General features: G+C 38.8%; 2 protein-coding genes and 2 long non-coding RNA genes across 5 annotated transcripts in view; 2 read left to right on the forward strand and 2 right to left on the reverse strand.

Moving 5' to 3' along the window:
• LOC108229685 (myosin-7) overlaps positions 1–12,416 on the forward strand; it is a 49,300-nt gene that overhangs the window by 29,018 nt on the left and 7,866 nt on the right. The gene's annotated exons all lie outside the window — the stretch shown is intronic.
• LOC108229141 (myosin-7) lies at positions 527–6,618 on the reverse strand. Its single transcript, XM_025003412.2, has 25 exons — positions 6,418–6,618; positions 6,200–6,232; positions 5,710–5,918; positions 5,490–5,633; positions 5,243–5,399; positions 5,131–5,158; positions 4,940–5,048; positions 4,717–4,809; positions 4,575–4,638; positions 4,394–4,492; positions 4,208–4,311; positions 3,972–4,110; positions 3,694–3,812; positions 3,432–3,581; positions 3,162–3,332; positions 2,757–3,066; positions 2,527–2,597; positions 2,201–2,406; positions 2,000–2,123; positions 1,779–1,915; positions 1,427–1,682; positions 1,248–1,342; positions 1,037–1,184; positions 753–929; positions 527–676 (listed from the first exon to the last, which is right to left on the reverse strand). Exons 3-25 carry the CDS (start codon positions 5,908–5,910, stop codon positions 527–529), a joined length of 3,252 nt encoding a protein of 1,083 aa, XP_024859180.1. The 5' UTR covers positions 5,911–5,918; positions 6,200–6,232; positions 6,418–6,618.
• On the forward strand, positions 2,228–9,360 carry LOC119618038. The gene is made up of 3 exons (XR_005234557.1): positions 2,228–2,364; positions 9,066–9,139; positions 9,231–9,360. It is a non-coding gene; the product is annotated as an uncharacterized LOC119618038 (long non-coding RNA).
• LOC108229140 lies at positions 11,208–12,416 on the reverse strand. Its single transcript, XR_001808270.2, has 2 exons — positions 12,309–12,416; positions 11,208–11,331 (listed from the first exon to the last, which is right to left on the reverse strand). It is a non-coding gene; the product is annotated as an uncharacterized LOC108229140 (long non-coding RNA).

Here is a 12,416-nt window from a genome sequence, read left to right on the forward strand (position 1 = left end):
AGCGGTGGTAGATTCATGATGCAGAGTGGCCTCTTCGAGGTCTCTGCGGAGTTTTTGAAGCTCGGCCTCCCTCTTCTTGTTCATCTCGATCTGTGCGGCCGTGGCTCCTCCAGCCTCCTCCAGCCTCTCACTGATCTCCTCCAGCTCTCGGGCCAAGTCTGCTCTCTGCTTCTCCACCTTGGCTCGAGCAGCTCGCTCTGCTTCGAGCTCTTCCTCCAGTTCTTCAATGCGGGCCTGTAACAGATTTGTTGCAAAACTTTATCTAGATTTTGTTGGTCTTCCAATAATTTTTGTAAATGTCATTTTAATCATTTCTTTCTTAGTTTCTCCTGTAAAGTTTCACCTGCAGCTCCTTGAGTTTTTTCTGGAGTTGGGCACTCATAGATTGTTCATCCTCTATTTTACCGTTGAGCTGACTGATTTCAAAATCTTTCCTGTTGATGAGAATACATGTGAAATCCATAAAATGATAACTGTGTAAAAAAAAAAAAAAAAAAAAAATTATTGCTTTGACATGTGAAAAATGTTACTTTTTCAGCCTCTCTTCAAGCTGCTGTTTGTCATTTTCCAGGTCCATGATACTTTCTTGGGCCAACTTTAGGTCTCCTTCAAGCTTCCGCTTTGCTCTCTCGAGATCCATACGTATTTTCTTCTCTTGTTCTAAGGACCCCTCCAGCTGGAGAATAAAAGCAATGCTTTAATGGTGAAAGCATTTAGGTTTTTATAGTCTGCCTAATTTCACAAACTCTTACATCATCCACTTGTTGCTCCAGTTTGGCCTTGGCCTTGGTCAGAGTATTGACTTTGTCTTCCTCACTCTGCAGGTCATCCAGTGTTTGTTGATGAGCTTCCTGTAAGGCTTTCTTTTCCTTGGTCAGCTTGGCAATGATTTCATCCAATGCAGCCATCTCCTCTGTCAGATTTTTTACCTGTTAAATAAGCAGGAAAAAATCAAAAATCTCTGATCTTTGATGGAAAAATTTGCGTCTTTGTATTCCTGCTTTGAGAAACAGAAATATTAAGGGTTTTGACGAACCTTGTTCTCAGTAGCATGCTTCTCTTTTTCCACTTTTGCCAGAGTTAGCTCCAAGTCATCAATATCCTTCTTTAACTCGGAGCACTCATCTTCCAACTTCCTCTTTTTACCAGTCAATTCGGCGTTCATTTCCTCCTCATCCTCCAGCCTTTCTGTAAGCTCTTTGATTTTTGCTGTCAGCTCGGCGTTCATTTCCTCCTCATCCTCCAGCCTTTCTGTAAGCTCTTTGATTTTTGCCTCCAGCTGAATCTTGCTCTTGATCAGCCCCTCACATCGTTCTTCAGCATCAGACAGATTATCTTGCTCCTGTTTTTAACAGAGTTGAACATTGTAAACATTTAAAATATCATACAGTAGATGGTGTTTAAATTAAAAATGGTTTTAACGTACAGCTTGGACTTGGAGCTGCAGGTCATTCTTCTCTTGGAGAAGAGAGACCATTTTTTCCTCCAGTTCCTTTCTACGAGCCTCAGATTTTGCATAAGCCTCCTTCAGCTTGGTAAACTCTTCCTTCATATTGGCCATTTCCTTCTCAGTCTCGGCTGATTTCAGCAGCGGTTTGATTTTAAAGTACATCTTCATCCAGGGCCAATTCTTGACCCCCATGAAGGCACGAATGTTCCACTGGATCACAAGTAGTGCATCTCTGTGTGCCATAAATGTTGTGTTTTATGAAATTGAGCCCGATTAGTGAATAGTATAGTGTTACTTGACAGCATTCCTTTTAAATTTCAGTACTTACCTGCGTTCAACTATCTTCTGAAATTCAACTCTTGCTAAAAGACCTCGCGAGCGAGCTTGGATGCCAGTGATGATTAGTGCTAAACGATCATCTCGCATTTCTTCAAGCTGACCCAGAAGTCCAGCCTTAAAGAACACCTTTTTATAGGTAAACACAAAATTAATTAGTACCATCTATACATTTTCCATATTGCAATGTCTGATGATAATAGAGACTCTTACCTTGGTGTGGCCTAGTTTGTACTGGTTGTGGTCTATATCCAATGAGCCCAGCAGTTTTTCAGCAGCCTTCTTGTTGTCAATGAACTGGCCCTCAGGAATGGCATTGGGGTTCAAAATACGATATCTTTGACAGAGTACATCAAATGTGTTTGTTTGTTGATTTTTTATATTTTATTATATGATTGGTCATCAAGGACAAACCTCTGCTTGAAATCTCCGTAGAGGATCCTGTTGGGGAAGCCCTTTCTGCAGATCCTGATGCCTTCTAGCACACCGTTACAGCGCAGCTGGTGCATCACCAGAGGGTTCTCCATGGCCCCAGGAGTCTTGGTCTCGTTGGGGATGATGCAGCGCACAAAGTGAGGGTGGGTTGACCTCAAGTTGGTCATCAGCTTGTTCAAGTTTTCCTGAAAATACACCACAGATTACATGATTTATCATTACTGTTATTATTATATTTAAACATCACAGCTTCAGGTAGAGATAATTATTAAATGTAGTGTTTAAAAAATATATAATAATCTTACTCTGTGCAGGGCAGATACGGTTTGGAAAGAAGAACCTTTCTTTTTTGCACCTTTGCCTTTTCCACCAGAATCTTGACATAAATAGAAATGACAGTTTTGAAAGTCATGTCAGAAACAAGGTATCAGATTTTAGACCCACAAAATCGGTGTCTAAATGATAATAGTGATGCTGTGGTACCAGCTCCTGTTTGTGTTTTGCATCTTATTTTTAGGAGCAAATGTCCACATACCTGATTCAGCTCCTGCATACCCAGCAAAAAGCAAAGCTAAAAGCTTAACCGTTGACTTCTGGAAAAGACCCACGACAGTCTCATTCAGAGGATCTTTGTTCTTCACCAGCCAGTTGTTGATGTTATAATCAACAGTTCCAGCGTAGTGAACCAAGGAGAAATGGGCCTCTGGCTTTCCTTTAATAACTCTGGGTTTCTGGAAGTTGTTTGATTTTCCCAGGTGGTTGTCATAAAGCTTAGCTTTAAAGGTGGTATCAGATGCTTTTGGAAACATGCACTCCTCTTCAAGGATGGACATGATACCCATGGGCTGAGGACAGTTTAATAAAAACAAATCTAGATTTCAGTGACAGACGTGATAAAATTGGAGGTTCTCAAGGATAACATATACTTCGAACAAAATACCTTTTCAATCAGGTCAATACAGGCCTGCAGATCCATCCCAAAATCAATAAACTCCCATTCAATTCCCTCTTTCTTGTACTCTTCCTGCTCCAGCACAAACATGTGGTGGTTGAAAAATTGTTGCAGTTTCTCATTGGTGAAGTTGATGCACAGCTGCTCAAAGGTGTTGAACTGTAATTGCATTAAATGTAGGCAGATATTAGCTCAGTATTAACTCAAATATTAAGCAATCATAAATGTTTGTGTAATTTTTGATTTCTTCAAACTCACATCAAAAATCTCAAATCCAGCGATGTCCAGCACACCAATGAAGTACTGACGTGGCTGCTTGGTGTCCAGGGACTGATTGATCCTCACCACCATCCACAGAAACATCTTCTCATACACTGACTTAGACAGTGCACCAACAGCATAGTACACCTTAACAAGTAAATGATTAGGAACATTGTTAAAATTTACCTTTACATCATATTCTACCTCAGTACTCTCATATATATTCTCTGCACAGCATACAGAGAATATATATGCATACCTGCGCAACATTCTGTCCCTTGGTGACCCACTCATTTCCTACTTTGACTCTCGGGTGACAGAGACCTTTGATGAGGTCGGCAGAGTTCAGGCCCATCAAGTATGCTACTTTGTCAGCATCTAAGTAAAAAACGTACACAAAGACAGACGCACTTAACATGAGGTACATATGGTTTGAGCAAAACCTTTAAGAAATGGATTGTCGCTGTTTACCTAAAATGTCCTGAACACATCTACTACCAACAGTAACAACAGTGCACATATATTATTTTTTCTTACCTTCAGTTCCATCAGCCTCTGCCTGCTCCTCTCGCTGTTTCTGCTTAAACTTCATGTTACCAAAGTGCATGATGGCACCAGTCATTTTGTAAATACTGTTCTTCTCTTCTTGAATGAAGCCCAACACATCAAAGGCATCCTAAGTGAAATAAATCAATGCAATTTCATTTTTATTTAGCTTCATAATATGATTGACTGAACATTGTTTGCTGTTTTGATTTTACGATTTATCTCACATCAGTGGCCATCAGCTCTTCAGAGTCATTGATGGAGGCTACTGTCGTCTCTCCTTGGGAGATGAAGGCGTAGTCATAGGGGTTGTTGGTGATGAGCAGCATCTCTAGAATGGGATAAAATATATATTTTTTAACATGTTATAATGTTAAAATATAAACTACTTTGCATTTGTTTAATACACTTACCCAGGAGTTCAGGCTTTGCCTGAGACAAAATCTGGTAGAAAATGTGGTAGTCCCTCTCAGCTTTGAGCTGGTAGGTCACACGTGACTTTTCCAGAAGATCTGTTGAATACAATATTTGTTCTTATGGACACAAATCGATTGAGCGTGACTTCAAACACGTTTCATAAATCTTGTTACTTACAAGTCTCAATGTCAGCAGAGGCCAACTTTCCTCTGTTGTCAAAGTGAATTCTGATGAATTTACCCTACAGAAAAAGCCACTTATTTTATTTAAAATCTTAATTTCACCAAAAGTTTCCCATTTCAGAGCTACAGAAACTCACAAATCTGGAGGAGTTGTCGTTCCTGATGGTCTTGGCATTACCAAAAGCCTCCAGAGCAGGGTTAGCCTGAATGATTTGATCCTCCAGGGTGCCCTGATGGGAAACAAATCCACATTGTCAGACATACTGACAAGTTTAGGGAAGCTTGAAAAATTTAAAGTAATTTTAGGTTTACTATTGATAGTTTTGTTGTGTGATTTTAAGAAACAAATGTAGAACAAACCTTCTTCTCAGCAGCAGCATCTTTCTTCCCACTGGGGACAGCAGCAATACTGGCAAAGTACTGAATAACACGCTTGGTGTTGACAGTCTTTCCAGCTCCGGATTCTCCACTGAGTGTAAAATACACAGAAAGGTTTAGGCTGTGATCACCGACCTATGACTGCTGAATGGTTTTTGATCACAGTAACTCACGTGATGAGGATTGACTGGTTTTCTCTGTCTGTCATCAAGAAAATACAATAAACAAATGAAAATTTACAGCATCATCCAAAACATTTTTGAAGACCTGAAGTGACTTATGTACCTGCATGCATGTACTGGTAGGCATTATCAGAGATGGAGAAGATGTGAGGAGGAGCTTCACTCCTCTTCTTCCCTCTGTAGGCGACGACCACCTCTTGGTTGTAGACTGGCAGCCATTTGTATGGGTTGACAGTCACACAGAACAGCCCAGAGTAGGTCTGCCATGTCAAAAGAAGAATAGAAAATAATGTTTTTAGATGCTAAGATAGTTTATAAGTATGGAGAAATAAACTTGTTCTTTAACTCACATAGATCATCCATGCTGCGTAACGCTCTTTGAGGTTAAACAGCACAGCTGGCTCGTGGAGGAAGGTGAACATCGCCATGTCTTCAATTTTATCAAACTTTGGCGGGTTCTGGGGGTGTACATCACACTCCTTCACAGTGACAGTCTGGAAAAAGAAGTGACATATCTCACCCAGATTGTCAAGAGTTTTCAATTTCAGTCAAACAGAACTGATAATATACCTTTCCAAATTCAGTCTCAGCGGTGACTTTGTCGCCATCACGACTGGTGATGGATGCTTTCACGTACTCGACCTCAGGGTCGGGTACGAAGCACTCCTTCTTCATGTCAAACGGACGAGTCTGAGCCTCCAGGCGCTCCTTGTCTGACTTCCTCAGAAAAGAAGCAGCAGGCCCAAACTCTGCCATGGCGGCATCACCCATTATTCAACCTTTTTAAATAGAAAACTTTATCAGCAATGAAATTTTTATTTGTTTTTTGCACACATATGACAATCATCCATGCAAGACCCAAAGGAAAATTGACAAATTCTTCAAAAACTAGACAAAACATAAATAAACATTTTGCTTCTTTTTTTGTAAAAAAAAAAACAACAAAACATATCTATCCGTTTTTATGTAAGAACAGTAAATATTTAGCTTGTATCAGTGGACATGTCGTTGTCTTAAAACTGAGTTGCGTTGTCATCTAAACATGTTAATATGAGTTTACCTGAGTTGTTTTCAATCCAAATCTGAAGTCTTGCTGTTTATATTAGAAAGTAAAAGCAAAACACAAGACAGAATATATTATTATTTGTTGAAGAAGCACTAAGTAAAAAAAGCATGTCAAACAATAAGACAGCGAGCTGTAAAGTAATGTTATCAGAAATCTGCTAATGGTCAGTCCCAGCAGACATTTCTCCTCACTTGAGCGGGTGCCTTTCTTACCTTTTCCACTCAACCTTGTGAAGTGAAGTGATGGATCCAGTGGCTAACGCCAGGCTTCCTCTCCTTTAATAAAGGCTGTAAGTCACCCAAATATGGCTAGGAATATCAGAGAAATGGCATCCAGTTTGTCCGTCACAAAAAGCATTCTCCAAATTGGGCCGATCCCAGTGCTGCTATTTGTTGCTCTCACCTTGAACAAAAGCCGAATACACCCGAGTGGACATGACAAAGAAAGGGGAAGGCAGGAGGTGGAGGGGCAGGGACGGACTGCTGTCTATCAAATCATTCTCATCTGTCCCTGTGACTTTCAGCTTCTACATATTAAATAAGTTTTTATTAATAGAGAACCTTTAAAATGGGTAGTAAAATTAAATTAACGTCATTTCAGTTGCATTTAAGTGTCTATATGTGGTGGTTTAACTCCGTGATTGACACAATTGGCCGGCCATCTCCAAAAATATAGTCATAAGAAGTTGAACTGGTGTATCATTGTGCTCAAATTAAAAAGAGTAGCCCACCTAACAACCACAATTTAAAAAATAAAAAAAATGGCTCGAGGTTTTTCAAGACCCAAGGTTCAACACTAGCCTGTCCAGTGATTGGACATAAATTACAAATCGAGAGGAAGAATAAAGAGCTGCAGCTGTTGTCTGCGAAGAGACAAGACAAGGCCAAGGTCACAGTTGTGAGAGCCTTTTTATTATCACTCACCACTGCTCACAGTAAAGTCTCCAGCCTTAATCCAACCCTGGCCACTTTGAACATGTCTGCTGCTGCTAAAGACGAGGATACAATGCAAAGACAATGCCGTCAAACTCAAGTTCATATTACAATAGACAGTACTTCATATGATGCTCCACAGTGTGTCATGGAACTGAAGCAACACTTTCTCTACTTAAACAGAAAGTGTTCATTCAAAAGTGAAAGTTTTGTTCCAAGAAATATTAACAGTGAGACAATATTGTTATTTTCTAGTCCATTTTTGGTGGAAGGATCTGCTATTTTGGATCAGGCCTGTCTTTTAAATATAGAAGAAAGTGCACAAAACAACTAAAACCTCTTAAAAATAGTATGACTAGAGATAATATATGTATATTGAGTCTGTGTTAGCATAATCACCTCCTTAATAAGAGATAAAAGAAAATGCTAATTCCCTCCACCAGTCAAGAGTCAGTATGGGGGGAAATGTTTTTGTATTTGGCTTTTCTTTTTCAATCTATAAAATGTGCTATTTCTTTAAAAAAACTACTGTAAATCTTTGAATTACCACCTCAGGATGACTGTCAGATCTGGCTAAGACTAAGTTTGATCTGCGTATGTTATGCAGATGACCCTGCGGTCTTCGTTTCCCTTTAGGTGCGCAGTAATATCTGGACAGAAGACTTGTTTTGATTTAGAAAATGGTGGTAGATATGTTTGCAAAAGTTTTCTTTTTCATAATTTTTTGGACTGAAAGTTGCTCAATGGGAAAATCAACTTAAAAATCAGAAATGTTGATGTCAGTAAATAAAATTATTGAGATATGTTTGAAATACGTTTTTATTGCATTTACATTTATAAAAAAGTGTATTTTAACAGTTGCAGTAAGTACATGAAAAAGTATTTGTTGTGTTTAACTTTAAATGGTTGTCTCAGAAAACCTTTACTTTTTAACCTGTATAATAAACACATATAATCACATAAGTTTTTTTTTATGTTCTCTTGGTGTAGCAGTAAAAAAGAAACTTATAAAATGTGCGTATTAAAGAACTGAAACCAACAAAATAACAGGTTTATGTATTGAAAATAATTTCTACTGTTGTGACCTATGCTCCAGGCCTCTGTCCAGAAGTAACATGCAGCGACTGCCCTTGGGCCGCTCCTGTTGACATGACGTTGTTTTCTTCTCTTTATTCTTGATCACAAAGATAACTTGTGAAATTCCTGCTGGCTGCCTCTGAGGGCTTGGTGCTTCAGAGGACAGCTTGGGGACAGCTTGTGACACCTGTCCGTTATCGGGACTGGTTTTTTTTTTTTTTTTCTTCATTGACCTGCAGCAACAGGTGATAAACCCATGGAAAAACTAAAGGTATACCACAATATATGCACTAAATGTAGTTTAACGTTGAAGGATTTGTCATTTATAAGAAAAGGGCATCCTGAATGACTCTATTAAACCCAGATGTAGGAGACTAGCAGGTCGAGCATGAAGATGAAAGCACCAGGGAACAAGAATGAAGGAAATAAACGTGAAAGTACCTTTTTCATTTTGGCAATTAAGACAAAATTTAAACCAAGCTATAGTAAAACTGTCAAAAAGAACGCCTCTGTCTGCCGTCGCTGTTTGCATCACATCTTATCCCACGAGGCCCTGTCCCTGCTTGCCTTTGTACTTGAATCTTCAGCTCCTTTGCATCCCTCAGTCTATTCCAGGCCCCAGAAGAGAGCCACTGAAGGTCTCATTCTCAGCTGTCCACAGTCTTTGTGTCTTTGACTTTTACAGTCACATGAGGACCCAAAGGAAGGTGTGAGCCACCTTGCCCCACTTAAGTTGAGAAATTGGAGCCAGCAAAGCTATTAGTAGTATTTATTATTTATTGTTGTGAAAGGTCACTTCTAAGGGTGGAGTTGGTGGGTTTCACACAGTTGTCTTTGCTTCACTCGTTTAGACTGTGTGTGGACTCAACCTGAAAGCTCCTTGTCCTCTCCGGAAAGGGCCAGAAGACCATGAAGTTGTCCCGAGGTACTGTTGATTTAGATACAACTTTATTATATCGCCGCTCAAAACTCTGCCATGTTTGACTGATAAAATGGTTTTGTGTGAACTTGATTAGGTCTCTCCTGGTGGACATCCTGGAGCAGATCCCTCACCAGCTCTGCTCCTGTTCGGGCCTTTTCCTATCCGACTGCAAAGATGCTCGTTGCATATGACTTCAGCTTTTGCTAAGGTTAGTAGTTTTGATTCTATTTTAATCTGATTTTTATACATTTGTGTCTGTAATTTTACTTGAAATCATTCTATTTGTGAAAATCAAACAGTTGAGTAACAGAAGAGCACATGTAAGCAAGTCTTCATTGATTAGACATTATTATAACCTTATAGTTCAGCTTATAATGGTAAAGCAACACACAGATGCACAATTGGTAATGAGTTACTTTCCTTTTTATCTAACTGCTTTTTAGTTGCAGTGTTTCTGCTCCAACGCTTTGTGTAAAAATGCTCTGTAGTTACAGAAGCTACTAAAATCACTAATCTTCTAATGCTACAGTCTCAAAATGCTATAAACCTGTTTTTATTGAAGGATTTGTTCTCTGAAGGCTTGTAGGGGAAGGTGTTAAAACTAAAACAAGTCCATGAACCAATAATGCCTAAATTCTGTCTAAAGCAGGGAGCAGGTTAGTAAACACGTGCAACTTTAACACCTAAATGTTGCTCTTCCTCTGTTGTAGGATCATTTGGGCATTCTTAAATGAAAAATAACCAGGTTTTTCAGTAAAGACTTAAGACAGCTGTATCATGCTGTGGCAGTCACATTGTTCTATGTAAAGCATCTTAGGTTTTTTTTTATTTTAAAAAAATGTTTAAACCTAAAGGGCTTTAGTTTCCTGATGGGTTTCTTTTTAGAATGTTGTGTTAAAACAATGTATTATAGAATAAAAACAATCTAACCTCACACACCCACACAAACCTAAAAACAGGAAAACAAAAATAAAATGTTTTTTTGGTATATTAGGATTTATTTGTAGGCCTTTCTGCGTGGAGTTTGCATGTTTGTTGGTTTTCTACCACAGTTCAGAAACGTATATTTATATTAACTGAACACTCTGTATCAGTGGTGTCCAATCCTGGTCCTGGAGGACCACCGTCCTCCATGTTTTAGGAGTTTCTCTGCTGCGACCCACCTGATTAGAATGACTGAGTAATTAATAGACTTCTGCAAACTTGACGACCTGCCGAAGATTTTAGATGTGCAGGTGGGATTATGACCCTGAGTTGACCCATGGCAACACCAAATAAGGCAAAGTGGGTACAAAAATGATTGAATGCATGAAGGTTTAGTTGTAGGAAAAGTAGGTTTTCATACCCCTTTTCTACATTGAACATATAAAAGTTGGGCACAGATTGTACTGTTGTTTCATCAGATGCATGATGTGAGATTAAAAAAAAGACTAATGTAACACTTTAGGTTTCAATAAAAGATGGATACCTCACATATAGTAATATTTTCTTCTTAGGAATATTATTTCTTTATCATAATACATTTTCTTAATCTTTCACTTGGCCTGTTTGTTGTTGTTGTTTCTTGTTTTTACATGTATTTAAAATAGTGATGGTATGTATAAAAAATGTTACCTGGTAAAAACAATGCAATTGTTGTTTGACCTTTTAGTCTAGGGTTATTTTACAGACCTGGACCTATTTATCCAAATTCACAGGTTAAAGATAACATTTTCACAGATTTTTAGACAACTATAATTTGCCGTTGTACAATAAAGCAAGTTTAGATGATTTTTTTGCCTTTATTCAACACAATTGTAGTTAAAATTATTCATTTTTTGCCAGTAATTATCCTCTCAGAACAAACCCAGGACAATCATAATATGTAGGAAAATGTATTAGTTGCATTTAAAAAGAAAATGTGCAATTTCAGATATTCTATCCTTTTATTATTGCCCTGGTGTGACTCTATTTAACATTTTATTTATTTAATGAATTTATTTTTTCTCTTTTATTCCTTTTTTGCTTTATTTTAGGTACGTTATCAAATATGAACTAATAAGACATTTTTGAACAAAAACTCAAGAAGCTGTTTCAGATGCACATGGAGTTTATTCTACTGATCAAAACAACATGCTTAGGGAGGCACCTTTACAAAAGCAGCAGGTGTCTCAGAAATAATATTAATGGGAGAAGCTTCACTCTTCAAGTCCTTTCTGAAAGAAAAGAAAGAAAACAGAATAAATACTGACCAGTCATTTTAACTGTAGAGAAACAAGCGTAAACTTTGTAAATAGTTGTGGTAAGACCTAATGTTCAGTGAACTGTGATTTCATTAGAAGGTTGGCAGGGATGGTTCACTGTTTACATTTGAGACACCAAGTGGGGGCTGTCTGAAAAAGATTTGCATGAATCCAATTTATTTTATTTTATAAGCATGTCAATATTTATCTATAGTTCATTTAGGAGATAAAATACAGTTTTCAAAAGGAAATGAAATATAGTATTATTGTTGTTGGGGATCTTTATGTTGTCATTATGCCTTTTTGTTTTATTTCCTTGATCAGCAGTGTTTTGTATATTTGAACCAGCAGTAGTGGGGGTGGTTATTTTCTGCTGCAGATGTTTTATGGATTAGAAACTAAAATCTTTGTGGACGAGGCAGCTACACGAACATCATCAGGCCAGGACCCTGGGGTTTACTCCCATCTGCAGGCCAGCGGTCACTCTTTCAGAGATGAAGATGTGCACATCCTTGATAGAGAGGAGCGTTGGTTTGGGAGAGGTGTAAAGGAAGCCATCTTTGTAAAAAGAACCCGCCCCTTGTTAAACAGGGGCGGAGGCCTCCATGTCCAACTGTCCCCCTCCTATGATGCTGTTATTGCTAAGATCACTCAGCCCTCTGTGAATAGCAAGCGGCCATCAGGGTCCTAAGGATCGGTCGTTAGGCTACTTTTGGGTGTCACAGCCAACTGGTTGATTCATTATGTGAAGGTTGAGGCTGAGTTTGCTTGCAGTTCCTCAGGCTGGAGGTCTTTTGAATAAAAGACAAAATGTTTTAACTAAGAAGAATCCGTCCAGAGGACCTGACTCAACCTTGTTAGTTTTTTCTACCTGGATTATTGAGCATGCAACAGGACACTTTGTGGACGTCTGTTGTGCACTGACATATTTTTATCTTCCGTGTACGAACCTTTGAGCCCACGTCACGGCTCTTGGCCCGCAGCTTGTTGACCTGAGACTCGGCGATGTCGGCTCTCTCTTCAGCCTCATCAAGCTCGTGTTGAATCTTGCGGAACTT

This window comes from Kryptolebias marmoratus, linkage group LG20 (assembly GCF_001649575.2).
Source record: "Kryptolebias marmoratus isolate JLee-2015 linkage group LG20, ASM164957v2, whole genome shotgun sequence".
NCBI classification, from domain to species: Eukaryota; Metazoa; Chordata; class Actinopteri; order Cyprinodontiformes; family Rivulidae; genus Kryptolebias; species Kryptolebias marmoratus.

Bases quoted from the DNA above. Each gene is read 5' to 3' on its own strand.
- LOC108229141 (XM_025003412.2), bottom strand. From the start codon at position 5,910: ATGGGTGATGCCGCCATGGCAGAGTTTGGGCCTGCTGCTTCTTTTCTG. The intron at 4,810-4,939 runs GTTTGTTCTACA...GTTTCCCATCAG, and splicing joins ATGCTGCTGCTGAGAAGAAG to GGCACCCTGGAGGATCAAAT. The intron at 3,333-3,431 runs GTGAGTTTGAAG...ATGCAATTACAG, and splicing joins CTGGATTTGAGATTTTTGAT to TTCAACACCTTTGAGCAGCT.